This window comes from Curcuma longa, chromosome 12 (assembly GCF_044706935.1).
Source record: "Curcuma longa cultivar G26 ecotype Majalengka, Jawa Barat chromosome 12, ITB_CL_G26_1.1, whole genome shotgun sequence".
In the NCBI taxonomy this organism is placed as follows: domain Eukaryota; kingdom Viridiplantae; phylum Streptophyta; class Magnoliopsida; order Zingiberales; family Zingiberaceae; genus Curcuma; species Curcuma longa.
Window position 1 is genome coordinate 2643566 of NC_133872.1, and position 24652 is coordinate 2668217.

Consider the following 24652-nt stretch of genomic DNA (forward strand, 5'->3'; position numbering starts at 1 on the left):
ATAATTGTGTGAATTGAGAAGATTTGTGCTAAAAATGAATTAATTTTAAATTTCTCAGACGACTTCTAATAATCATATAAAAAACTCTCGCGCTTTTAGTATTGATAAATTATTCAATTTCTTATTTTTTTAAAATTTAAAGTCCAATTGGCTAATTTTTTTTTAGTACTTTTGATTTGTTTGCTTGACATAGTAATGTCCAATTCAAACTCAAATCTACTCAACTATTCAATTCAACTCTTAGTACCGTAATAAGCTGACAAACTCAATTCAAAATCGAAATCATTATTCATCCGGTTGTGCAATTCAATTGCCCCCGATTTCCCTTACTATTTTAGAACCAAGAATTCAGAAAACCTAAGATTATATGTAGTTTATGGGATAATTTGTTTTTTTAAAAAATTTTTCATTAAATTGGGCAGTACTGTTAAATTTTGCATGATTAGTTCAACTGGCTCAAAATTGGCAGGTATTTTATTTCGATTAGTTCGATTTTTAGGAATTGTCTTATATATATATTTTTCCAAATAAATTTAATGTATTGTAATCGACAGTTGCGATTAATCCTCTTAATTAATTTTATAAATTTTGATTGCGGGTATCCATGAAATATAACGAACCGCGAAAAAGGCTAAACTGCTCCCTCCCATCGTTTATAAAACGGGGCACAGGAAGCAGCTTTTTTATCATTGCTCTGAATCCTCATCTTCTCCAACAATCTCTTTCCAACTCTTTCGAGCAGAATTTCTCGTCCTTGATATTGTCAAGTAAATTAAGAATGTCGTCCTCTTCCATGATCTCCAGCGTAATAGCGATCGTGACGTTTAGCTTGGCGTTATGCACGATCACCGGTATTTTCCGCATCCTCTTTTCGTATTTGTTACCAGTCCTCTTGGAGGAGATTGCTGAAAGCTGTGGCGACTGCGAGACGGGGGCGGCGATCATTGGAGCAGTTCTAGTGATTCCGTTCGTTGTGTGCATGTCGCTGGTAATTGTAGCTGCTGCTGTTCTGCTGAGCTTTACAGATTGCGACTCTGACTCTGATTCTGAAACGGTCTCCCTCGTCGCGGCGCTTCCCGAAGACGAGGACACGATAACTATAGTTATAGAATAGAATGAAACTTTAATCCATTGTTTTTGTACGTAGGTTTTAACAATGAGTGTGCAGATTTATCCTGCTTAATATATTGTTTCCTTCTTAATTACATATTAATTGGTATTAGAAGACTTCTTAATTTTATCCCCAACTAATTAAACTATCGAAGTGCCTGCCATATCAATTGTGATTACCTGCCAGGTTATTTAAATTGAAATCGTACCTTCCATGTCTACCAAATCGTAGTGAAATGAATGCTGCTTCTACTCTGTCGAATTTTTAGCTCGATTACAGGGGTTTTTTTTAGTGCACTGAATGCAAGTAAATATTTATGGTTTTAAACGTGTGGGTTGTTTGATTTCTATGTTATGAACTTGTTTACACGATTATGAACTTGTTTACACGATGAAACACTGAACCATGATCATAAGCAGAAGAAAAAAATGTTTCTTAATATCCTGGCACTCCTTTTTTTTTAAATGTCAAAAATAATCCCTTAACATATTCCTCACATTGAAAATATCATTATTCCAATTTTGTTATCAAATTTAGGGTTTAGTGTTTAAGATTACAGTAAATACTACTATAATGTGTAATAACTATGGGTGGATGATACTAAATAGTAATTAAATTAGTTTAATATTTCTTTTAGTTCTACATGAAACATTGTTATATCAAAACAATCTTTATTAATTTATCAAAATTTGTTAAACTAGATCAAAATTGCTTTAAGCAGTGTAGTAGTTATGAGATAATAGTGTCTTGGTAAAGTAATTTTGACAATGATTTTAATTAAATTTAAATAATTTTAATTAAAATGATAAAGAATATATGAATATAATAATTTTTATTAATTTAGGTCGATTTACTTTAACATGATGTAGATAGATTGTAGTTGTTGTATTTTATAGCAATTAAATTATTAAAATAAGTGTATTTTTAAATAAAAAAAATACATTGAGGGTTGTTTTGATGTTTTATAAAAAAAAGTGGGCGCCCTGGCCTCTTGTACTTTTATAGAACGAGCTCTATATTTTTATCCAAATATATTATGATGGGAAATTTAATTAAACTTCCTTAAAATTATATTTGAAAAAATTAATATTAATTTGGAAAAAGAATATTGATATTTTTTATTTTATTGACCATTTTTAAAAACCATTAAAATTTAAAACGCTAATTAAAAATTACCAGCCACTTAATTTTTGAACTTTTTTTCAAAATATAATTATTAATTTATATCCGTATTAATTTACTTGCATATTCATATTATTTAATCCACAAATAAATTTTTAAATATTTAACTTTATTAGTAATTCATTAATATTCATCTAAGCAATATAATAAATTATCTAAAAATGCTAAAAAGATAGTATCATACTGAGGTTACGAGAGTACGTAATCCACTAAATTAAATTGATGATGATGATATATGAAAACTTATTATAGAATATCCTATCTTAACATCACACTCTTGTCTCTTTATCTTTTATGTAACTATTATCTTTCATATAACATTCATCTTTATATGTGTACTCTATTGTAGAATAAGCAAAAGTCAAAATCTTATATACTGATTTGGTTTGAGATCAAAGGATAGATTGACTTCTTGGTATATCTGTAATCGAGCTCTTTTAGTAGGTTAGATGCGCATCAAAACGAATCCTCTTGGGTCTGTTTCTATCAGGTTGGTTGTTATCAAATCTAGAGGTTGTTGGGCTGGCAGTTATCAAAATGAGCAACAAAAGAACTCCGGTGAAGATCTCTGACGATGACGATTGAAAGGATCGAAAAAGTGATAGAAGGGAGGCCAAGGCAGGAATCCCTCCAACACTCAAGTCAGGTTCTGGAGAGTTAGAAGGAAGAGATAACGAAGTGAAAATAGTAATGTTCAATGTCACAGTATACCTTTCAATGATGTTTCCCTCTCCGGTGATAGGCTTTTGGGTGTAATCAGTTCGCCGGGAACGATTTGTGCTTGATCATTTTGACGGTCTTATCGTTGTATCCTGGAAAATAGTCATCATCACCAAGTTCTGTACCAACTCGGCCAAGTACCACCGAGTACTTTTCTGTCTCATACGAGCATTTCTGAGTACTGCACCAACTCGGCTAAGTACTGCCAAGTACTACTCTGCCTCATCCGAGTACTGCCGAGCACTACTCCGCATTGTCCAAGTACCGTCGAGTACTGCTCTGCCTCGTCTGAGTACCGCAGGGTATTGCTCCGACTCATCCGAGTACCATCGTGTACAAATACTGCACTACACTGCTCGAGCACAGAAACCTGAACGCGCTCGAGTCTGAGTTTTTCCAACGTCGTGGAAAGAGCTATTGAAAGTCATTGCTGCAGATCTCCCCTCAGAGGGAAGCCAAATTATACAACAACCATTACCTTATTTAGGAAGCAAAGAGTGGTCAAGACTCTCAAAGGATATACCTCTTCCCATTTTACTAGATGACGTACCATTTTGTAATTGGTATCATTATAACCACTGTAACGCATCTGAGCATGGGAGCAATTTGATTTGAGCTTGATCATGAATTTGACTGGAGGGGACTTGACTTGGATTGACTCAAGTCGAGCTCGACTAACTTGAGGTTCGACCATGTATTGGCTGACTCGACCCAAGTATGTCGATCAAGTCTTGAGCTTGGTTGACTTGATTTGAATTCAAAGAGCTAATTTGACTTGACTTCGAGCCAAGTGTAGCTATATATGATAAATCAAGAAACTATCTTAAATCATACTGATCGAAGCATGCGTTAATCAAGTCCTACTCCTGTTATATGCGTTTGTGTATACACCATTCATAAGCACCAAGTGTAAATTTTTTTTATTTTTATTTCTTTTAAATTAAACATTAAATCCTAAACTAAAAGAATTATTTTTTTTTTACATTTGATGCTCACGAATGATGACCAACATATCAAAATTATATATATAAATGTATCATGCGTGCCTTACAATGCGCAACTCATCCGCATCACAGAATATTCAGGGTGTCTGAAAGGATTTTGGATGGCCGAAACATGAATAGTGATATTTTTATTTTTTTTGCTACGGTTAAATCATTTAAAATTTTTTCTTTAGAATTTAAGGGTTAAATTATAGTATTAAACATACAAAAATTTATTCATTAATATAGACGACACATTTCAATTACATTATGTTTTTTGTAATTGTTTTTATAAAAAATCAATATAATTAATTATAGTAAAAACAATAATACAAAAAAATATACAATTAAAAATAAAACAAATTAAATTAAAACAAATTCAAAATAATATACATTCACAGTGATATTTAAATAAAAGATCTACCTAAATTCTTTTATTTTTAGTAGAAATTATTTTTTAAAAATGCAAACATTAATTAATAAATATCATATAATTGTGTGAATTGAGAAGATTTGTGCTAAAAATGAATTAATTTTAAATTTCTCAGACGACTTCTAATAATCATATAAAAAACTCTCGCGCTTTTAGTATTGATAAATTATTCAATTTCTTATTTTTTAAAATTTAAAGTCCAATTGGCTAAATTTTTTTTAGTACTTTTGATTTGTTTGCTTGACATAGTAATGTCCAATTCAAACTCAAATCTACTGAACCATTCAATTCAACTCTTAGTACCGTAATAAGCTGACAAACTCAATTCAAAATCCAAATCATTATTCATCCGGTTGTGCAATTCAATTGTCCCCGATTTCCCTTACTATTTTAGAACCAAGAATTCAGAAAACCTAAGATTATATAGTAGGTTATGGGATAATTTGTTTTTTTTTTTAATTTTTCATTAAATTGGGCAGTACTGTTAAATTTTGCATGATTAATTCAACTGGCTCAAAATTGGCAGGTATTTTATTTCGATTAGTTCGATTTTTAGGAATTGTCTTATATATTTTTTTCCAAATAAATTTAATGTATTGTAATCGACAGTTGCGATTAATCCTCTTAATTAATTTTATAAATTTTGATTGCGGGTATCCATGAAATATAACGAACCGCGAAAAAGGCTAACTACTGCTCCCTCCCATCGTTTATAAAACGGGGCACAGGAAGCAGCTTTTTTATCATTGCTCTGAATCCTCATCTTCTCCAACAATCTCTTTCCAACTCTTTCGAGCAGAATTTCTCGTCCTTGATATTGTCAAGTAAATTAAGAATGTCGTCCTCTTCCATGATCTCCAGCGTAATAGCGATGGTGATGTTTAGCTTGGCGTTATGCACAATCACCGGTATTTTCCGCATCCTCTTTTCGTATTTGTTATTACCAGTCCTCTTGGAGATTGCTGAAAGCTGTGGCGACTGCGAGACGGGGGCGGCGATCATTGGAGCAGTTCTAGTGATTCCGTTCGTTGTGTGCATGTCGCTGGTAATTGTAGCTGCTGCTGTTCTGCTGAGCTTTACAGATTGCGACTCTGATTCGGAAACTATCTCCATCGTCGTGGCGCTTCCTGAAGACGACGAGGACACGATAACTATAGTCATAGAATAGAATAGAATGAAACTTTAATCCATTCATTTAATTTTGTACATAGGTTTTAACAATGAGTGTGCAGATTTATATATCCTGCTTGATATATTGTTTCCTTCTTAATTACTATTAGAAGACTTCTTTTATCCCCAACTAAACTAATCGAAGTGCCTGTCCTATCAATTGTGATTGCCTGCCAATTAAGTTATTTAAATTGAAATCGTACCTTCCATGTCTACTCATGATCATCGTAGAGAAGCGCTGGATGCTTCAACTCTCTCAAATTTGTAGCACGTTTAGAGGGTTCTTTAGTGCTCGATCGATGAATGCAGGCAATTAATATTGTATGGTTTGAAACGTGTGAGTTGTTTAATTTCTACGATTTCAACTTGTTTACACGATGAAATCGTGAGCCATGATCACTCAAATTTCTCAACTGAAACACATTCACTTCTTGTTTACTAAAAGAGACCTTCTTAGGGAATCTTTAATTTATCGATGGTTATGAACGGTCACTTTATAGGAATACCATTCTAATGTGACCTAGATATTTCTGATAGACTCATACATACATAATGATAACAATTAGACAAAGATTGGGCCTTTAGTTCAGTTCATTAATCAGATGAGCTCTGGATCACTGATTAAATAATTAAACCAGCGAATTAATTTGTTCAAATGCATGTTATACGTACTTGGATATTGATCCGACCAAGTTCAGTTCATGATTTGATTAAATCATAGATTAATAATTAATAGTTGATAGTTTATTAGCTATATATTAATTCGTGAAGACTAAAATAAAAAGAAATCAATTTAGAAAGCTAGCGGTCACTGCAAGCTCTAGCTATGGACCTGGTTTTTTTAGTTTTTCTCTTGTTCTGCTCAAGGGAGAACCTCTCCTCTGTGTATAGTAGTGAAGTGCAAGAGATCAGATAACTAAGCTAGCCTTTGAGGTCATATGATCTACATGCAACTATTAATGTTGTCATACAGGGTAGTTAATTAATGAGCATGCCTACAAGTTGATTTTTAACATTAATTCATCTTCTAATTGATCCTAGTTGTTTAAACTTCTGCTAAAAATTGTAAGCAAGACTGATTTGAGCAGAGAACATGTATGCTTCTAAAATCATGGTGTCAATGGATTGTCCTTATTCTTTTAGACATGTTTATTAGGCTTATTTTCATGTCATGTTTAGTCGATTTTAAATAGGCCTCGCTGGCATAGTTCAAAAAGGAACATAGTCCTTGGAAGGCCGACTACAAAGCGATATACCATTTGCGTTTCTCAATTTATCTTTGTACTTTTGTAGGTTGGATCAATCATCTTCATAATTAATCGATTCAAAAAGCTAAATACTTTAATTATATATTAGAAAAGGAACATGGTCCAAAAATATAATGCAATGTGGATTAATTTTGATGGAAAAATAATCTTGAAAAGTTGATTATGGAGCAATTTGTCATTCACATTTCCTGATTTACCTTGATGATTGATAAAAAACTCTACAGAACCAAGTCTGTCACCTTTAGAATTAGTTAGTTCGAATAATTGAATACTTGAATTATAAAAAAATTAAACATGATCCAAATATATAACACATCGTAGATTAATTTTTTCAGTTGAAAGATAATCTTAAAATGCTGACTATGTAATACATGTCATTCATGCTTTCAAAATTAGTCAGTTTGAAGGACCGAATAAGTTAGATTAAAAAAAATCACAAGTCTAATCATTTAAATTTAAAATAAAAGGATAAATTTAAAAATTAAAGTTTTTAAAATAAATTTTCATTAATTAAAATTTTGATATTCAAATTGATATTTTATTTTTAAAAAAATATAAAAGCAATAAATATATTATAATATAAAATATACTATTATTGTAATTAATATTTTTATTGAATACTATTTAAATTAAAATAATATTATTAATTTATAACTTATTATTATTATTATTATTAATTTATTAAAGATTAAACAGAAGACAATGGAAGAGATGAACTAGCTATCTGTTAGAATCGGCGGTTGCGAATAATTCTATAAAATTTCGATTGCTGTTCCCCGCGACCCGTCCCCGACCCGGCCCCGGCAAAATATAACTAACCGCGAAAAAATCTTAACTGCTCCCTCCCACTTCTTTAAATCGGAAGTTGTTCTTTTGCAATGCGATCTCTCCGCAAGCCATTCGAGCAAGATCCGCCGTCGTCATCAAGCCGTGTTATGTAAATCTTTTGTGAGATTTGAGCGGCAACAAAAACAAAGGAGCAAAGGATGTCTTCCTCTTCGTCCATGATCTCCGGGGTAATGGCGATCGTAGCAGAGAGCTTTGTGTTGTGCATCGTCACTGGTATTTTCCGCATCCTCTTCTCATTTTTGTTACCTGTCCTCCTGGACGTTGTGGAAAGCAGTGGCGACTGTGCAACGGCAGCGGCGGCCGTTGATGCAGCTCTCGTGATTCCGTTTGTTATGTGCATGTCGATAGTAATCGTCGCTGCTGCTGTTCTACTGAACTCGAGAGATTATTGCGATTCTGGTTCGGAAACTGTCTCTCTCGTCGCGGAGCTTCCGGAAGACGAGGACATGATAACTATCGCTATAGAATGAAACATTGAATGGTTAATTTTGTAGATAGGTTTCATTGTGTTATTTTAGCAGAGAGTTTACAGAATCCTTTTTGGTTGGTTTCTTCTTCTTATCGCTATTAAAAAAAATTCGATTATCTTCAATTTATCAAAGTGCTTGTTACATTAAATGTGATTGCCTGGCTATTTGAATTGAAATCATGCTTTCCCGCATAGCCGTGGCTCCTAATGAACATTTATTCACCAAAAACAGCACGATTGCTTCCCCGATCCTTTTCGCTATAATCATCGCCACCATTTCACTTGGATTCGGCTAAAGAGATCTATTTTGTATATTACAAATTTCTTAATAGAGATTATAAACATATATAATTTAATTAGTTCTATTTAAAAAAATCAATTGTTATAAATCTAAATCACACTATCCGCACGGCTAAGAAAAAAAGACGATCACGTTATTTGTGACGCTTGCCACGACATTTTTCCTTCCATTGGGCGATCATAAACTAAGCGTGATCAAGATAGCTACAAGACAACAAACTGGAAGCTCGATAGAAGAGTAGAAAATGGAATCAATATGACAGCGATACCACATGATTCGATACGAAAAAAAAAATTAACGATACTAATTGCGGTTGATGTTCTTGATCAAGACGAACAGCTACGTGGCTTAGACTGCGGCGCTGCAGGGCTCACGGGCGAAGCCGATCCTGCCGTTGGGCACGTCGAAGAGCACCCTGTGGTTTTGCTGCTGCATATTCGCCACCACGTTGATCATCGAGTTCGTATTGTCCGGCGACGCCGCCATGGCGAGGCAGGAGAACGACCCTGCCGTGCTGTGGATCATCACGTTCTCCGGTGGCAGCGTTACGTTCATCCCGGCGAACATCAGCGTGATGGCCGGCGCCACCACGGGTCCGTCGTAGCAAGTGTCGAAGCCTCCGATCGTCGTCGCCGGTCCAGATGTCTTCACCCGCCGACGGAACTCGTCCCGCACAGCGTTGTACGCCGGCGTAACCAGGCGCGTGAACATGGTCCCGGAATCGACTATGGTGCCGGCGCCGGTGGCCGGGTCGAAGGCCAGCGCGGAGGGGGGAATGTCGACCACCTTCCGCCCTACGCGGACGCCGACCATATTGACGTAGTAGAGCGAGGAACGGCGGGGATTGGAGAGCAGAGGCGTGGTCTTGATGCGCTTCGGCTGGCCGACGGGGCCGAGCCGGAGCGTGCCGGTGAAATTGAGGGACTTGAAGCTGGGGAGGCAGTAGGAGAAGGTGGAATCGTAGAGGCTCTTTGTTTGAGACAAGAAGGAGAGAGGGCCGCGGCCTAGGCCGAGCAGCCCCTGCGGTGGAACAGAGTTACCGCCTGTGACCTTCTGGAGGCACCCGAAGGTGTAGAATGCCACGACGTCGTCGGCGAGGGCGAGGGAGTCCTGTACGAGGCCAGCCTGGATGGAGGAGCTGCCGTAGGTGAGATTGAAGGAGCAAGAGGAGGCGCCAGCGAAGCAGGAGGGGTTGGGGACCTGCCCACACTGCGGGGAGCCACAGGGGAGGGGGCGGTAGCTGGAGGAGCGGGCGGCGGCGAAGGAGGAGGAGGCGGAGGGACAACCGACGCACCCGGCGCAGGGGAACCATGCGGCGTCGTTGCTGTTGTCGAGTGCGACGAGGAACGACTGGGGCGGGGAACCGACCTTGGCGCGGACGACGTAGTTGGGGATCTGGAGGAGCTGGCGGCCGGGGGCGAGGGGGACGAAGGAGCGGCCGGCGGAGGCGGTGAGAGACGAGAGGTAGAGAAGGCGGGAGGCGTCGCGGGAGAGGAGATCCATTATGGTGTCCTCCCACGAGGAGAAAGGCGCGGCGCCGAGAGGGGAGCAGGGACCGAAGGCGTGGAGGATGTGGACGGTGGAGCCGTCGTCAGGAGGGGTGGCGCAGGGAGTGGCGGCCTTGGTGGCGGCGGCATTGGCCACGAGAAGGAGGATGTTAAGCAGCAGGGCGGCCATGGACGTACGAGGCTTCGAATCCGATGCTTGAGAGATTTGAGTGGGAGGAGACGAAGGGAATGGGAGTTAAATATCAAAAGGCAGATCGGGTGAGTGAGAATACTAACACTGCTTACAATAGTAGTGTTCTGTCCATCACAGATGGTGCAATTATACTTCCACAGCAGGAAGTATGATCTCATAAAACAACTGGAGATAAATTTTAGAATAATTTTCATATAAATATTGTTATCGAGCAAAAATTATTTTGATACGTCGAGGGGAGAAATAACTAAATCTGAATTGAGAATTTTCTGATAAGTCTAAATTCGAGATTATTTATTAGCACATCTGACTTGGGACGCTGCTCCTGGAGCACGTACTCGAACACTGCAGGTTCACGTGCTTTTTTTTTCCGGCACCGACAACCTGAAGATTCATCTACCGACGAAGCATGTCACGAGTTGCTTCACGAAGGCCATAGACCGAAGACACTGCATTCTGCTTGTTCTCTAGCGAGTGTCACGGGTTGCAACTAGATTCGATTCGATTAGCTTAGATGAGCATATCTACTTTCTGTTTGCTTTGCTTGTTCTGTTTTTCTATGTACGTTATATTGTCAGATTCCATAGTCGATGAGGTGTTGTTGGACAGGTGTTACTTAAAGTCGATGTGTGCCTTCTGAAAGCTTTTGGCCTCTATATTATTTATACTGCAGATTCGTAAAGTGTATCTGTTTGCATTACTTTTTCTTTTTCAAATCTCTGTTCTTTCGGTGCTGGTGTTAAATTGGCAAGTGTGGTACGACGACGACGACGACGACGAAGCTGTGCGCTTGAGACAAGGACTCATATTTATTTATTGTTCAACCAATAAAGTGGCATTAGCTCGAAATTTTCCCATGCTTGAAGATGAATAAAGTATTCGGTCAATAATACGCTGGCAGCCATTCCTTGCCATCGATGAAATCAATGCTCAAGAAAGGCGAAACCTCTTCCTTCGTCAGCTGCTGCGACCAAGAAACTCGAGAACCCAATTCACTTCCCGGGCCATGACACTCATACTCTCCATGCAGTAAGTTGCTGCTCGACGCAAATTTAATCAGCAAAGATCACCAACACATTGCGATAATCTAAAGAGAGGACTTGAATTCTTACTCGGTTTCTCCATCGTAGCTCCAATTAGTCCACCCTCTTGGAGTGATCGTCTTGGAGAGGTAGGTCTCCGCAAAAATCACACGAGAGTAAGCTCCTTTTGCTCGACCCAAATACACATCGCCGACGCCGTAAACTTTTGCCTTGTGGAAGACGAAGCCACTGGGTTCATCAGCAGATTCCCTGTTTTGAGCTGTGATCGAGCCGAGTATCTTCTTCCTGTTGTCTTGTAGAACAAATATCTCGCAACTCTGTATCATTCAAGAACATGATTTTGATGGAGAAGAACATATATAATCTAGATACGAAAGTCAGGATACTTGCCTGGAAAATGGATTGTCCTCGGCCGAAGATGAAATCGATGTTGCCCTGAACATAGCAGCTCTCGTAGTAGTGCCTGCCTCTGTAGTCGAAGAGAGTGTTGTGAGCGCTGTAAAAGGCGCAGTGGTAGAAGGCGGCCTTGTCGCCAGCCACCATGGCGGCCACCGACTGGTTGTATGGCGTGTTGGCGACGCCCATTGTGGCATCATTCTGCCATGGATGTGCATGTGGAAATTAGTTAAGTTAACGTGGTTGAGGATTGATGGAGAGGAGGTAGGAAAAAGCTCACCTTGAAGCTAATGCCGAAGGCGACGAAGTTGTCGGCCCAAACTATGAAGGTGGAGGAGAGGGTGTTGTTGGTGGAGGAGTCGTCCCAAACGATGGCGGTTCTTCCTTTTCCACTTCCTCGCAGAAAGATGTAATCTTTTCCCTCCGGGATCACTACTTTCTCCCTACGAACACAAATATGTTAATGAAACCATGAAATTCTACATCGAATGCAGATATGGTCCATGGTGGTACCTGTAAATGCCGGCCCTGAGGTGGATGACGATCCACTCCTTGTTGCCCTCCGGCACGGCGTCGATGGCGGCCTGCACCGTCTTGAATTCTTCCGACGGACCGACGATTATGGAGCGATTCGCGGCGATCTTTGAAGTGAGCAGGGGAGCGTTGATGCGGTCATGGCTCTTCTTGTGTGCGGCAACGATGGGGAAGATGGAAGAAGAAAGACTGAGGCTGAGGAAGGCGATAGTGAAAACGTTACTCATCCTAGAGGTCGGCATCGTCGTCGTCGTTCTTACTGCGCTGATGGGAGGAGGAAGAGAAGGAGAGAGATGGCTGATAAAGGAGAAGGAGACGCATTTGTTCTGTTCTGCCTTCTGCCTTTGAGGTCCGGAGGAAGAAAAGGAAACGGTTAGAAGACAGTTGAGCAGTTGGGAGGTAGAGAAGGAGATGCATCGTTCTGTTGTGCCTTTGAGGTCGGGAGATGCATCGTTGTCGTCTCGCTGTCTTTCAGCAGTGCTGCGGACAGAGGTTCGGTAGGACTCGATCCTTCTTTCTGATCAAATTCAACTTTTCTTCGCCTTCGATCCCTCTTGTAAACTTATATTTCATCCGGCTCTCTGGTCCATTTAAATGCGACATTTATGCTTCATGTCTTGGACTTTTTTTTTGCACAAATTACAATATCTATGTAGATTAATTGGAGTAAGATTCACCAAGTCGAAAGCATTAATTTTAATTAAGTTTGCACAGCCTGACAATGGCAAGAGGCCGAGTACGTAGTTGATATGCATCAAGATGAAATACGATAAGCAATTCATCAAGCCACGTGAATCATCAGTCCATTAAATTTGCAATCCCGCAGTGAAGGATCTCGTTTATAATCACAATTAAAAGAGTAGGAAGAGAGAATGAAAAGAGACTTTTTTATTATATTTTTTATCATCATATAAAATCTCTATTTATATACTTAGATTCATACTTCTACATTCTTCTATAATTAATATCACATTATTAAATATAAGATAATTAGATTTTTGTTATTTTCAATAGTAATGATTCTTGTCATAAAGAGTTTGATTGAACTTAATAAGATAATTAAACTTTGCATAGTTGATGAAGAGTCACATGAAATTAAATTGATTTTGACTACTTTCTTCATGATTGAAGAAGTCAACTTGTCTTTGGAATAAGTTTACATGCCAACATCTGCCCCCTTAAATTTGTTCTTCCTTGAACTCCCAACAAATTCCTTAAGTATTGAAAAGCTTTCATTTTTAGAAGCTTTGTAAATATATCAGCTACTTGATCACTTGACTTTACATGTAGCAATTATATTTCTTTTGATTTAATATACTCTCCTTATGAAATGAAAGTGAGTATCGATATGTTTGGATCTTTCATGATGAACTGGATTTTTTTGGCTAAAGTAATTGTTGATTTGTTATCAACATAAATCTTGATTGTAGCTTCTTGTTGCAATCTAAGATCTTGAAATAATATTTTTAGCCAAATAGCATGGCAAACACAAGAGGTTACAACAATATATATACACTGCTTCAAAAGTTGATAGAGCAACAATTGATTAAAGATGAAAGCAACATTACGTACCTAGTAGTGCTCTTGCAATCATCATAACTTCCAACCTAATTGCTATCACTGAAACCAAAAAACTCCATATCTTTTGTTGATGAATAGAGAATCCCATAATCAATTGTCCCTTTTATATATCTAAGAATTCTCTTAGCTGCATATAAGTGAGAAGTTTTTGGAGTTTCCATATACGTGCTTACCAAACCAACTTCAAATAATATATCAGGTCTTGTACATGTCAGGTACCTGAGGCAACCCACAAGACTTTTGTAATAAGTAGGATTCATAGGTTTGCCTTCTTCATCTTTAGTCATTCTAATGTCATACTCAATAGGCATATCCATAGTATGACAATCTTTCATTGAAAATTTATTTAGAATCTCTGTGATATATTTTTCTTGTGATACAAAGATTCTCTCTTCTCTTTGTTATACTTCAAAACTAAGAAAGTATCTCATCAATCCCAGATCTGTCATCTCAAACTCCTTCTCTATTGATTGCTTGAATTCTCTAATCATAGAGATATTATTACTTGTAAAAATTAAATCATCCACATAAAGACATATCAGCATGATATCTCTATATGAATTATTCTTCAATTATAAAGAATGCTCGTAGGGGCACTTTGTGAAGCCTTTATTTATAAAGTGTTCATCAATTCTTGAGTTCCAAGCTCTAGGGGCTTGCTTGAGTCTGTAAAGAGCTTTCTTTAATTTGTATACCTTTTCTTCTTGTCCTTTGATGATAAAATCCAGTGGTTACTCGATATAGACCTCTTCTTTAAGATTTCCATTTAAAAATGCAGATTTTAAGTCCATCTGATATATCTTCCATCTTTTTTTAGTTGAAAGAGAGATAAGTAATCTTACTGTTTCAAGATGGGCTACTGGTGCAAAGACTTCTTTGTAGTCAATCTTATACTTTTGCTTGTATCCTTTAGCAACCAACCTTGTTTTGTGTCTTTCAACTTCTTCTTTTGTATTTGTCTTTATTTTGAATACCCATTTGACTCCAATAGCTTTGTGTCTTTGAGGAAGTGCAGTGAACTCCCATGTATTATTTTTCTTTATAATATGAATCTCTTCTTCCATTGCTTTTCTCCATTTTGCATCTTTGGAGGCTTCTTCATAAGTTATAGGAATATGACCTGCAAATAGACATAAGTTATTAAAATCAACATCAATATCAATAACTCCGCTGGAGTCATATATGTCTTGAATGCTCTTCATCCTTTTCATAATCGGACTGTTTGGATCATCACTTTCTGACTGAGTATCAACTTGTTGGGGTGATGATACTTCTTAACTCTCTCCTTGTTGTCTTTCTTCTCTTTAAAATCTTCTTCAAATGAGATTTGCTTTATGTTGTCACTATTGTTGTTGTTCCAATTTTGTTCTTCATCAAATTTCATATCTCTTGATACCATGAGCTTTAGAGTTATGGGATTGTACAGTTTGTACTCGCTAGCATTCTCACAATAGCCCAAGAGAATACACTTCTGACTTTTATCTTCAAGTTTTGTTTACTTCTCTTCTTGTACTTTTGCAAATGCTACGCTCCCAAAAATACAAAGATGATATACTCTTGGTTTGTGTAAACTCCAAGCTTCCTCTGGGGTGATGTCTCCAATAATTCTTTTAGTAGGAAACATGTTCAATAAATATACCGCACAAGCAACAACATCTCCCCAAAACTCTTTTGGGATATTTTTCTCTTTCAACATACATCGAACTATATTTAGAATAGTTCAATTTTTTCTTTCTGAAATACCATTTTGTTGTGGTGTTTGAGGCATTATGAGTTGGTGAATAATAACATTTTCTTTGTAAAAATTTTCAAACTCCAACGAGGTGTATTCACCTCCTCGATTAGTTCATAGATATTTTATCTGATATCCACTTTATTTTTCAATCAAAATTTTAAATTGCTTAAATTTGGTGAAAACTTCTTTCTTCTCTTTCAACATATATACCCAAGTTTTTTCACTATAATCATCAGTGAAAGTCAAAAAATACCTATTTCCACCAATAGAGATAGGTTTGATGGATCCACAAACATCGGAATGCACAAGTTCAAGTTGTGAAGATGTTCACCTCATGTTGTACTTTTTAAATGGTTTCCTGCTGCTTTCCTACAACACATATTTCACATAGATGGTTGAAACTTTCAATCTTTGGCAATCCAAATACCATGTTATTTTTTGAAAGTAGCTTTAAGATGTCAGAAGAATAGAACTATCCAAAGTGCTTGCCTTGAAGCAATTCCCTTCATTAATGCTCAATTTCAGTGATAACATTCTGTTCTTGTCCATTGTGACATGAATAATAAGATTATTACTCTTATCACGAACACTAAAAGCTAAGTCCTTCATTTGTATATTATATTCTTTCTCCAATAATTGACCAATGCTCAAAAGATTATTTTTGAAATCGAGAACATAATAAACATCTAAGATGCATACCTTCTTTCCATTTTGTAATTCAAATATAATATCACATTTTTCTTTAATTGGCCTTTGTGAAAGATCTCTGAATGTGATATTGTCTATTTGCCCCTCATCAAGCTTTGTGAAAAGCTTCTTCCTCCCACACATGTGGTTTGAAGCTCCTATGTCTAGGAATCATATAATAGGTTGGACAAATTCTGGCCCATCACATGCCATCAATAATATCGGTCCTTCATTGTCCACCTCTTTATTAACAAGGTTTACTATTTCTTCTCCATAGTTAGTGTTATACCAACATTCATTTTAGTGATGACCATACTTGTAAATGCATACCTCCATATAGTATTTCTACCTCATCCACGACCTTGACCTCAGCTTCCACCACAGCCTCTTCCATGTTCATGCCCTTTTTGATTATTCTCATTTCCATCATTGTAATTTTGAGCGTGCTCATTGAAGTCAGAAGTACGACCACTGACCACCTCTTCCTCTCCATGTAGAAGCCCTTCCTTGTTGAGGACCTATTCTATATGATTCATTCTTCTTGAATGATAGTTTGGCTTGGAATGCTTGCTCCAAAGTTCTTCCTTCACTTTTCTTCAATATTATTTGTTCATATGCTTGAAGGGATCTCATAAGCTCTTGCATAGCCATCATCTCTAAATCTTTTGATTCCTCGATCGCCACAGCTATGAAATCAAACTTCGAGTCTAAAGATCTTAAAAAATTTTCTACGACTCCAACATCTTTTAGCTCCTTATCATTTTGTCTCATTTGATGAACAATGGAGATAACTCAGGAGAAATAATTAGAAATTATTTCTGAATTCTCTTGTTGTAGTGCTTCAAATTAAGCTCGAAGGACTTGTAAGCGAATCTTCTTTACTTTATCTACTCCATCATATGTTGTCTTCAATATCTCCAAGCCTCTTGTGACGTTGTTGCTAAAGCAATTAACTCAAAAGTAGTTTCATCTACTCCTTGATAGATAGTGAATAAGACCTTCTTCTCTCTTTTCTTCATCATCTTAAGAGCTTGCTCATTCCCATCGCTTGTTTTGGCTATAATATAGTCAGTCTCCATGAGGTCTCATACATCAAGGGATCCTAATAGAGTCTCCATTTGTATACTCCACATTTTGCAATTGTCTTTAGTTAAGTTTGGCACTTGGAGAGCTCGTCGAAGCCATTGGTGTATATTAATTACTCTGATACTAGATTTGTTGGAATTTGATGGATCTAGGATGAGGAAACAAGAATGTAAGAGAGTCTTTGTGAGAGAGTACAAAGAGAGACTTTCTTACTTCTTGATCATCATACAAAGTCCCTATTTATACACTTAGACTCATGCTTCTACATCCTTCTATAATTAATATATCACATCATTAAACACAAGACAATTAGATTTTATTCTTTTATATACTAATGACTCTTGTCATAAAGAGTTTTATTGAACTTAATAAGATAATTGAACTTTGCATAGTTGATGAAGAGTCACATGAAATCAAGTTAATTTTGACTACTTCCTTACATAATTGAAGAAGTCAACTTGTTTTTGAAATAAGTTTACATGCCAACACCAAAGCCGAAGGTCTGGATGTCAGTATCTAATGCCACTCGCGTGCTTGCACACTTCAAGAGCCTACCGGAGATGGATCAGAGCAAGAAGATGATGAACCAGGAGGCGTTCCTCCAGCAGTGCCTCGTGAAGCTTCGGAAGCAACTCCGGAATCAGAAGAGCGAGGACTTGGAGCTCGAGATTGCGTTGCTCATGCGCAAGGGCCTCACTGACGGTGCTGACTTGGGCGAGGCAGAATTCGAGGCCATCATGAGTCTCACGTGGATGGTGGAGGCGAAGGTGAAGCTGGTGCGAGAGCAGATGGAACAAGTGAGGAACCAACGCATAGAGGTCATCGACCTCCGGAAAGCGAAGGAAGAAAGGTTGTCATCAGTGGTCGGAAGGGAAAAGGCGCCGGTAGAGGCAGCCACTGAAATGTTGAGTTGGTTCCCGGAAGATAACACTGGCACAAGATTTACCCGAGTTGATTCTGAATTACCCGGGTTATGCTCTTAATGTTTTGATTCATAAATCACATGTAACATGCCCGGGTACCTTTCAAGGTAGCCCTTGGAAGAGCTTAATGTTTTGATTCACACATGTAACATGGTAGATGTTTGATTTCTTTCCTTTTAATTGACAATAATTAAGTGATAAATTTTTAATTAGTAAATGTAAATTTATTGATAAATATAAATTTGAGATGATAAATAAAATTACAAAGATAAGTGAAAGGAATAAAATCATGGAACTAGAACAGTTAGATATTTATGTGAAAAAATTGATGTCAACTTTCATAAATTTGTAGCCAACCAAAATTATTAGATAATTAATGAGCAAAGAAATCCTGTTTAGAACTTCAAATACAATAGAAGGATACACAAATAAAAATAATTATTGAATTAATGTTAAGAATTATTTTAAAAATAAAATAAAATCATGCAAAGAATAAATATCTATGTTTAGACCTATTAGTTGCATAAAATTTATATGCAATTTACTTAAATTTCAAATATAGATTTTTTTATACCGTAAATTCTAACATCTTTTATGAATTCTCAATTGATTTTTTAAATATATATTTTAAAAAAATACTAAACTCATGGTGAATTGTTTGAAGGTGCATTTCAATATATTTTAACTGTTTGTTTATGTTCAACCTAAAAAAAGTTTGTTTATATAAATATTCTAAACACTTCTATTTCAAAGATAATGGATCATATTATATACCAATATTATATATATAATATGAGATTCCATAGTATATAATATTTTCATCACTTTTCAATCAAAAAAAGAATTTAGATTGTTATACATTTAAAAGATTCCTAAAACAATTTAAACTCTTTTAAATTTTCACCATAAGTTAATTACAAATCTAATTTCGTGGTGAGCTTGACTTCTAAATCGTGGCTAGACAGTTGCAAAATCTCAGCACGGTGGCTGTCGACCGTTGTTGGTCGGAAAGCACAGTTGCAAAATGTAAGGTGGCCGTTGACCGTTGTTGGTCGGAAAGGGTATTTGAGATTAAATGCTGTAGTTTTGGTATTTGAGGAAGTAAATTATGACTAAAAAATTAAATGAATATTAATTCGATTTATAACTAAAAAGGAAAAAAACTTTGTTTAGAAATAAAGTTTTTTTTTTATGAATGATAAAAGCCGAATTAATGATTTCAGCTGTTATAAATTATTATTCAATCCTAAGTTGACTTTTCCGTCGCAAAACCCCTAAAATCTCTAGGCTTCGGCTTTCTTAGATCCTTAGCCGCCACCGCCGCCGATGGCCTTCACGCGCGGCGCTTCTGAACCGGAGTCTGACTCTAATTCCGCTTCCTCTTACACCTCATCGGAAGAGAAAGCGGAACGAGATGAGAAGAAGGTGCATCTCGTCTCCTCCGCTCCCAAGCATCCTCCACGTCCTCCCGTCTCCTCCAAGGACGACGAACGCGAAGAGGACAGCGAAGATGACGGGTCCAGTGATGAAGAATTTGATGAATCAGAGATGGAGGAGCCGGAAGTGAAGCGGCAGTCACATTACATGTCAGATCATGATTCCTCCCACGAGACGCCGCTTTCTGCCCGAAACCCTCTTCCTCCCGTCCCCTCTAACGCTGACCGAGACAAAGACGACGATGAAAATGTAGACAGTGAAGAAGATGAGTCCAGTGGTGAATCCGACGACGGCGAGACAACAGGAATACTGCCGTCGTCGGATTCAACCATGCATGTAGATGCTTCTCCCGAGACCGTCAAGCACACTAGTCCTTCTCTCCTTTGCCGCCTCGAGCCGGTTCTCGCAAAAGGAAGCGCGTTGCAGACAGTTCTGAGAACAATCAAAGTCGGAAACACACCTCATTTGGGAGATTGTGGAGTTTAGACGACGAAATAGCACTACTCAAAGGCTTGGTGGAGTACCACAGTGAGAATGGCAGTGTTCCTTCCTCCGCCAGTGACATGGACGGTGTTCGTCATCTCATCAAGAGTTCCATTCGCTTGGAGGTCAGTGACAAACAGCTTGCTGATAAGGTGAGAAGATTGAAGCAAAATTTTTTAACAAGTTATGCTTGTTCAAAAAACAAGGTATCCTTGAATTTTTCGGATCCTCATGAACAAAATCTATATGAGCTTTCTAAAAAATTATGGGGTGTCAAGACTATAACTTTGACGGAAGAGATCGTTAGTTCTGATTCTGACGATGCTAAAGAAAGTGAACAAAAATCAAAGGAAGAGAATTTGAACTCACATGATACATCTACTCATTCTGAGGTGAGCCTGAGAAGTATAAATGGTAATCTCTGTTATCCATTATTGTGGGAAACGGTTAACAAATTGGCAGATGGGCATTCATGTGGGGTGGCCATCAGAAAAGCTTTTGAGATGGTGGATGATGCTAAGGCAAATGTGATAGAGAATAAGTTGAAGAAATTGAGAGAGAATGAGATAAAACATCACCTTAGTGGAGTCAATCTGAACCAGGAGATGGTGAAGTTGATTCTTGATTCCGCAGCAAGAACAAAGTGACCTTTTAGTTTCCTAGGAGTCATGCATTATCAGCATTCAACATCTTTATTTTGATAACATTGTTCATGGATATAATTAATTTGCAGTCTCTTCTGCAATATTTGATGCATTGCTTTGTATTTGAGAAGATCCATTTAATTTTTATGTAATGCTTATAATATTCAAAGAAGACTGTGGAGTTGATTCTTGATTCAGAAGCAAGATCAAAGTGTCCTTGTTAGTTTCTTTGGAGGAGTTGATGCATCATTAGCATTCAACATCTTTGTTTGGGAACATTGTCAATGTATATATTTGATTTGCAGTTCTCTTATGTGATTTTTTGTTATATTGCTTTGTGTTTAAGAAGATCCATTTAATTTTTATGTTATGTTTAAAATATTCACATAAGACAGTTGATTCTTGTTTCCGTAGCAAGAACAAAGTGACCTTGTTAATTTCCTAGGAGTTGATGCATCATCAGCATTCAGCATCCTTGTTTTGTAACATTGTTCATGCATATAATTGATTTATGGTCTCTTTTGTAATATTTGGCGCATTGCTTTGTATTACTGAAGCCCTTTGTATGTTCCTTAGACTTGATTTACATGCAACTAAATTATTTCTAGTTGATGAAATTACCACCAAACGGATAAGATATTTTCTAGTAAATTTTGATTTTTTTTTGTGATAACATAAAGCTTTTCTCGACTGAATTTAAATTTATTGTATGCTCAGAGAAATTTGTAAAAATAATTGGTTACCATGATAAATTACTACAGAAACCACTATCAAAGTTGAATATTAGTATTGAAGATGGGTTCATCAATGTCTGTATCTAATTCATTCATATGCAGGCACCTATTCATATTTACTCTAGGAGCTCGGCCTGATATACTGGTGTCATTATTCCAGAGCTTAGTTGTGTGCAAACTCGTTCAGAAGTAATGGGCTTTAGCTTCTTAGTACACTGGGTATGCTTTAACCGCATTTGTTATTGTTGCTCTCTTCACTATGGAGGAGACATTTGATACATCATATTTGATACTTATGGTCACAACTGTTTTATTAATCAGGGTCTTGCCAATTTAATACTAAAAGAGAAGGCTAACACTTTTTTTTAAAAGGTTTTCTTTCAACAGATAAGGATGGGCATGGTGCATCACTCTCACAAGATGAGTAATAGAGTTTAACAATTAGTGATTACCTCACCACCTTATCTGCTTGATACTTGCATTAATTTGATAATAGAAAAGTCTCAAATTCTTCAAAAATACAACTTGCTATGTGGTCTCAAATTCTTGTGGGGTTATATTTCTTTGAAGTTGTTGAGAAATTTGGCAGTCCCTCCCTGCCTATGGAGCTTTTGGCGTGTTTCCTTGATATCGACATTCTTTGAGGTGTATTTCATAGTTACTTCAGCCAAGGCATATACATGGCTGCACTGTAGGGTTATCAAATGTCTTTTCTCTTTTTCCATATGCTGCTTTATCCATTGAGTTTGTGTGGCAAATTTACATTGTGATGATTCTGTTAAAGATCTTAAAACAATAAAATTTTCAAAATCTCTAAAATTGCAATGACTACAACTTTAATGCATATTTGAAATTGCATGCAAAGACTATTGTTAATTGATTGCTTGCATTTTTCCCAAGAATAAACAATGGGCTTGCTCAATTCTCAGCAAATTTTATTAGAGAAACAGAGGCACCTAGTTTTTTGTTGTTGTTGTTGTTTTTTTGCTTGTGTTTCCATAATGTTGCTGAACACGATTTCAGAAATATTCTACATAGCTCATCAATTAATGAAATGTTTCCATTTTTTGGAAAACAACGTTGGCATCAGACTGAGGATTTTGGCGAACTCCTGTGTTCTGCAACCAAAACAAACCTCTCCATGTTTGTGTATGCTTCTTCCTCGAGAATCTCGCCAGAAGGAAGCACATTGCATTGCAACGTACGGTTCTAAGGAGAAGAATAATTACAGTCAAAAGTGCGCCTCATTTAAGATATTCTGGAGTTGAGAAGACGACAAAGAACTGCGCAATGGCCTGCTGGAGTAGTACCATAGCGAGAACGATACTGTGCCTTCCTCCGCCAATGATATGGACGGCGTTTGTCGTCTCACCAAGAGTTCCCTTCACTTGGAGGTCAGGAACAAGCCACTTGCTGTCATGATGCATCCACCGATTGAGGCGGCTGGGAGAATTACAAAGGGTAATTATCATTTAACTACTAAAAATTTAAACGTGTTATGGTTTTCAATTGCAGTTTGTACCATAGCGAGAATTGGTCTTCCTCTTCGAGATATCTTTATCTTGAGTTGATTTTGTTAGCCGCCGAGATGAGACTTTGCTGACAGCAACAGCCTCGATCCTGGCGTGGCGATCTGTCCCAGTGCCCTTTGTTCTTAATCTTCCAAAATAAAAACGTGCTGATGAAGACCGGAATGCCAATCACTTTGACGATGACTTCTCTCCCAAACTATTTCTAAAATCACTAGTCATCATTACTCTAATCCAGCTCATGCACCATGTCTCATGTCGAGATGATGCTTTGCAAATTGTATGTTATAGATCAAGGAACATGCAGTAAGAATAATTTATAAAGTTACATCATCAACGAAGAAACTGCACGTTAGAAGTTGTACATAAATGATGGAAAATGGCCACAATTGTACGTAAAGGATGAATGTATGATTTCATGAGCCTTTCACCCAAATAAATAGACTCTTAGAATTTTAGAGACGTCCTGTCTCACACCAAACTTGACGAACAATCCATGTGATGATGCCTCAAGACCTTATCTCTTGAATAAGGTTTATCATTGGGTCAAGACCGTATTTCTTTTTAGTTAAAAAAGTTTTTTTTTTCCTAAAAAGCAAAATGGTTTTGTCTTATTTGGTTGAACTATGGATCCGGTTCTGCTGGACCTGAGGTCATCATCCATTATCTGAAGAGTGAATCATTGCAAATGGTTTATTCTTCTTATATATTTTTCTTTTTCCACAGAGAAGACAAAAATATTTTATAATAATTTAAATTTATCATGGAGCATTAAATTGCAGTTAGAAATATATATGCTCCTGTACCATCTTCCTCTCGCTGGCAAGACGTCCACTGGCACTGGGTAAAATTTCCTCTTGTCTTCCATAATTATCCTCCTCTTGCCGTTGCGCATGGCATGGATCATGAACTGGTATTTCTGATTCCTGTCATGCTTTTGCCCTTTTAGCTGTGGGCCTGTTGCCTTCATCCCTCTCCGATCTCCCATCTAAATCCACATACGAAAACATTCTGGCAGCGCATTCAGTACTGCCATCACCAAAAAGCAAGTATGCAAGAAGAAGGCCTACACCTCTTTGCTCATCTTCATCCACTGCCCTACTCCTGCTGCTGCAGCAGAGGCAGCAGCAGCGGCAGAGACAGCTTCCTGCCTCTGCTGCTACTCTCTCTCCCTATTCACTGACACAGACACACAGACATCATATTTAGCATACAGGTCTAGTCTGCCACAATCCGTGCCCTACAGATCGACGCCATGCCATGCCAACCGGGGACTTCACTTCCCAGCTTCCCCGCCCACGCCAACGAACCATGAACCTTCCATCCCTTAAGATTGGAGCCCATGGCTCCCCACCTCTGCCTTTATGATCTGGAGGGTAAAGGAAGCTATGGCGCTGTCCTCTGTCAGCTCCATCCCCACAGCACTGAGCTGCAGTCTGCTGCAGCGGGACGCAGGCCTTTCGCTACCCATTTCAAAATCATCAACATTGCGAGAAAGCAGGACCACGGTTACGTTTTCAAAGCAGCAGCAGCGAGCGAGCGACCACCAGCTTGCTGTCGCAGACAACCGCTGCTGAAATTACGGGTGCGTGAGCGTGACTGTGTAGTGGGTTGCGCCTGCGCTCCCCTGCGATGGACTCCGTACACTCGCGG

At 37.7% G+C, this 24652-nt stretch overlaps 4 protein-coding genes across 4 annotated transcripts; 2 read left to right on the forward strand and 2 right to left on the reverse strand.

Annotated features, from left to right (window-relative positions):
* Positions 1 to 8662: 8662 nt before the first annotated feature.
* Positions 8663 to 10190, reverse strand: LOC141843535 (aspartyl protease AED3-like). Its single transcript, XM_074731591.1, has one exon. It carries the CDS (start codon positions 10161 to 10163, stop codon positions 8835 to 8837), a length of 1329 nt encoding a protein of 442 aa, XP_074587692.1. The 5' UTR covers positions 10164 to 10190; the 3' UTR covers positions 8663 to 8834.
* An 880-nt stretch (positions 10191 to 11070) lies between these two features.
* LOC141842662 (putative pectinesterase 67) lies at positions 11071 to 12402 on the reverse strand. The gene is made up of 5 exons (XM_074730701.1): positions 12140 to 12402; positions 11907 to 12069; positions 11621 to 11827; positions 11300 to 11547; positions 11071 to 11224 (listed from the first exon to the last, which is right to left on the reverse strand). Exons 1-5 carry the CDS (start codon positions 12400 to 12402, stop codon positions 11071 to 11073), a joined length of 1035 nt encoding a protein of 344 aa, XP_074586802.1.
* A 5326-nt stretch (positions 12403 to 17728) lies between these two features.
* LOC141843442 (agamous-like MADS-box protein AGL80) lies at positions 17729 to 18232 on the forward strand. The gene has a single exon (XM_074731502.1). The coding sequence runs from the start codon at positions 17729 to 17731 to the stop codon at positions 18230 to 18232; it is 504 nt and encodes a 167-aa protein (XP_074587603.1).
* A 1266-nt stretch (positions 18233 to 19498) lies between these two features.
* Positions 19499 to 20985, forward strand: LOC141843443 (uncharacterized). The gene is made up of 2 exons (XM_074731503.1): positions 19499 to 19971; positions 20022 to 20985. Exons 1-2 carry the CDS (start codon positions 19499 to 19501, stop codon positions 20737 to 20739), a joined length of 1191 nt encoding a protein of 396 aa, XP_074587604.1. The 3' UTR covers positions 20740 to 20985.
* The last annotated feature ends 3667 nt before the right edge of the window (positions 20986 to 24652 follow it).

Excerpts from the sequence above, each read along its gene's own strand:
- LOC141843443 (XM_074731503.1), top strand. The coding sequence starts at position 19,499 with ATGGCCTTCACGCGCGGCGCTTCTGAACCGGAGTCTGACTCTAATTCC. Across the intron at positions 19,972-20,021 it reads GCTTCTCCCGAGACCGTCAA|GAAGCGCGTTGCAGACAGTT; the intron begins GCACACTAGTCC and ends TTCTCGCAAAAG.
- LOC141843535 (XM_074731591.1), bottom strand. The coding sequence starts at position 10,163 with ATGGCCGCCCTGCTGCTTAACATCCTCCTTCTCGTGGCCAATGCCGCC.
- LOC141842662 (XM_074730701.1), bottom strand. The coding sequence starts at position 12,402 with ATGCCGACCTCTAGGATGAGTAACGTTTTCACTATCGCCTTCCTCAGC. Across the intron at positions 12,070-12,139 it reads CTCAGGGCCGGCATTTACAG|GGAGAAAGTAGTGATCCCGG; the intron begins GTACCACCATGG and ends TTGTGTTCGTAG. Across the intron at positions 11,225-11,299 it reads AGCTACGATGGAGAAACCGA|CAACTTACTGCATGGAGAGT; the intron begins GTAAGAATTCAA and ends TGCGTCGAGCAG.
- LOC141843442 (XM_074731502.1), top strand. The coding sequence starts at position 17,729 with ATGCCAACACCAAAGCCGAAGGTCTGGATGTCAGTATCTAATGCCACT.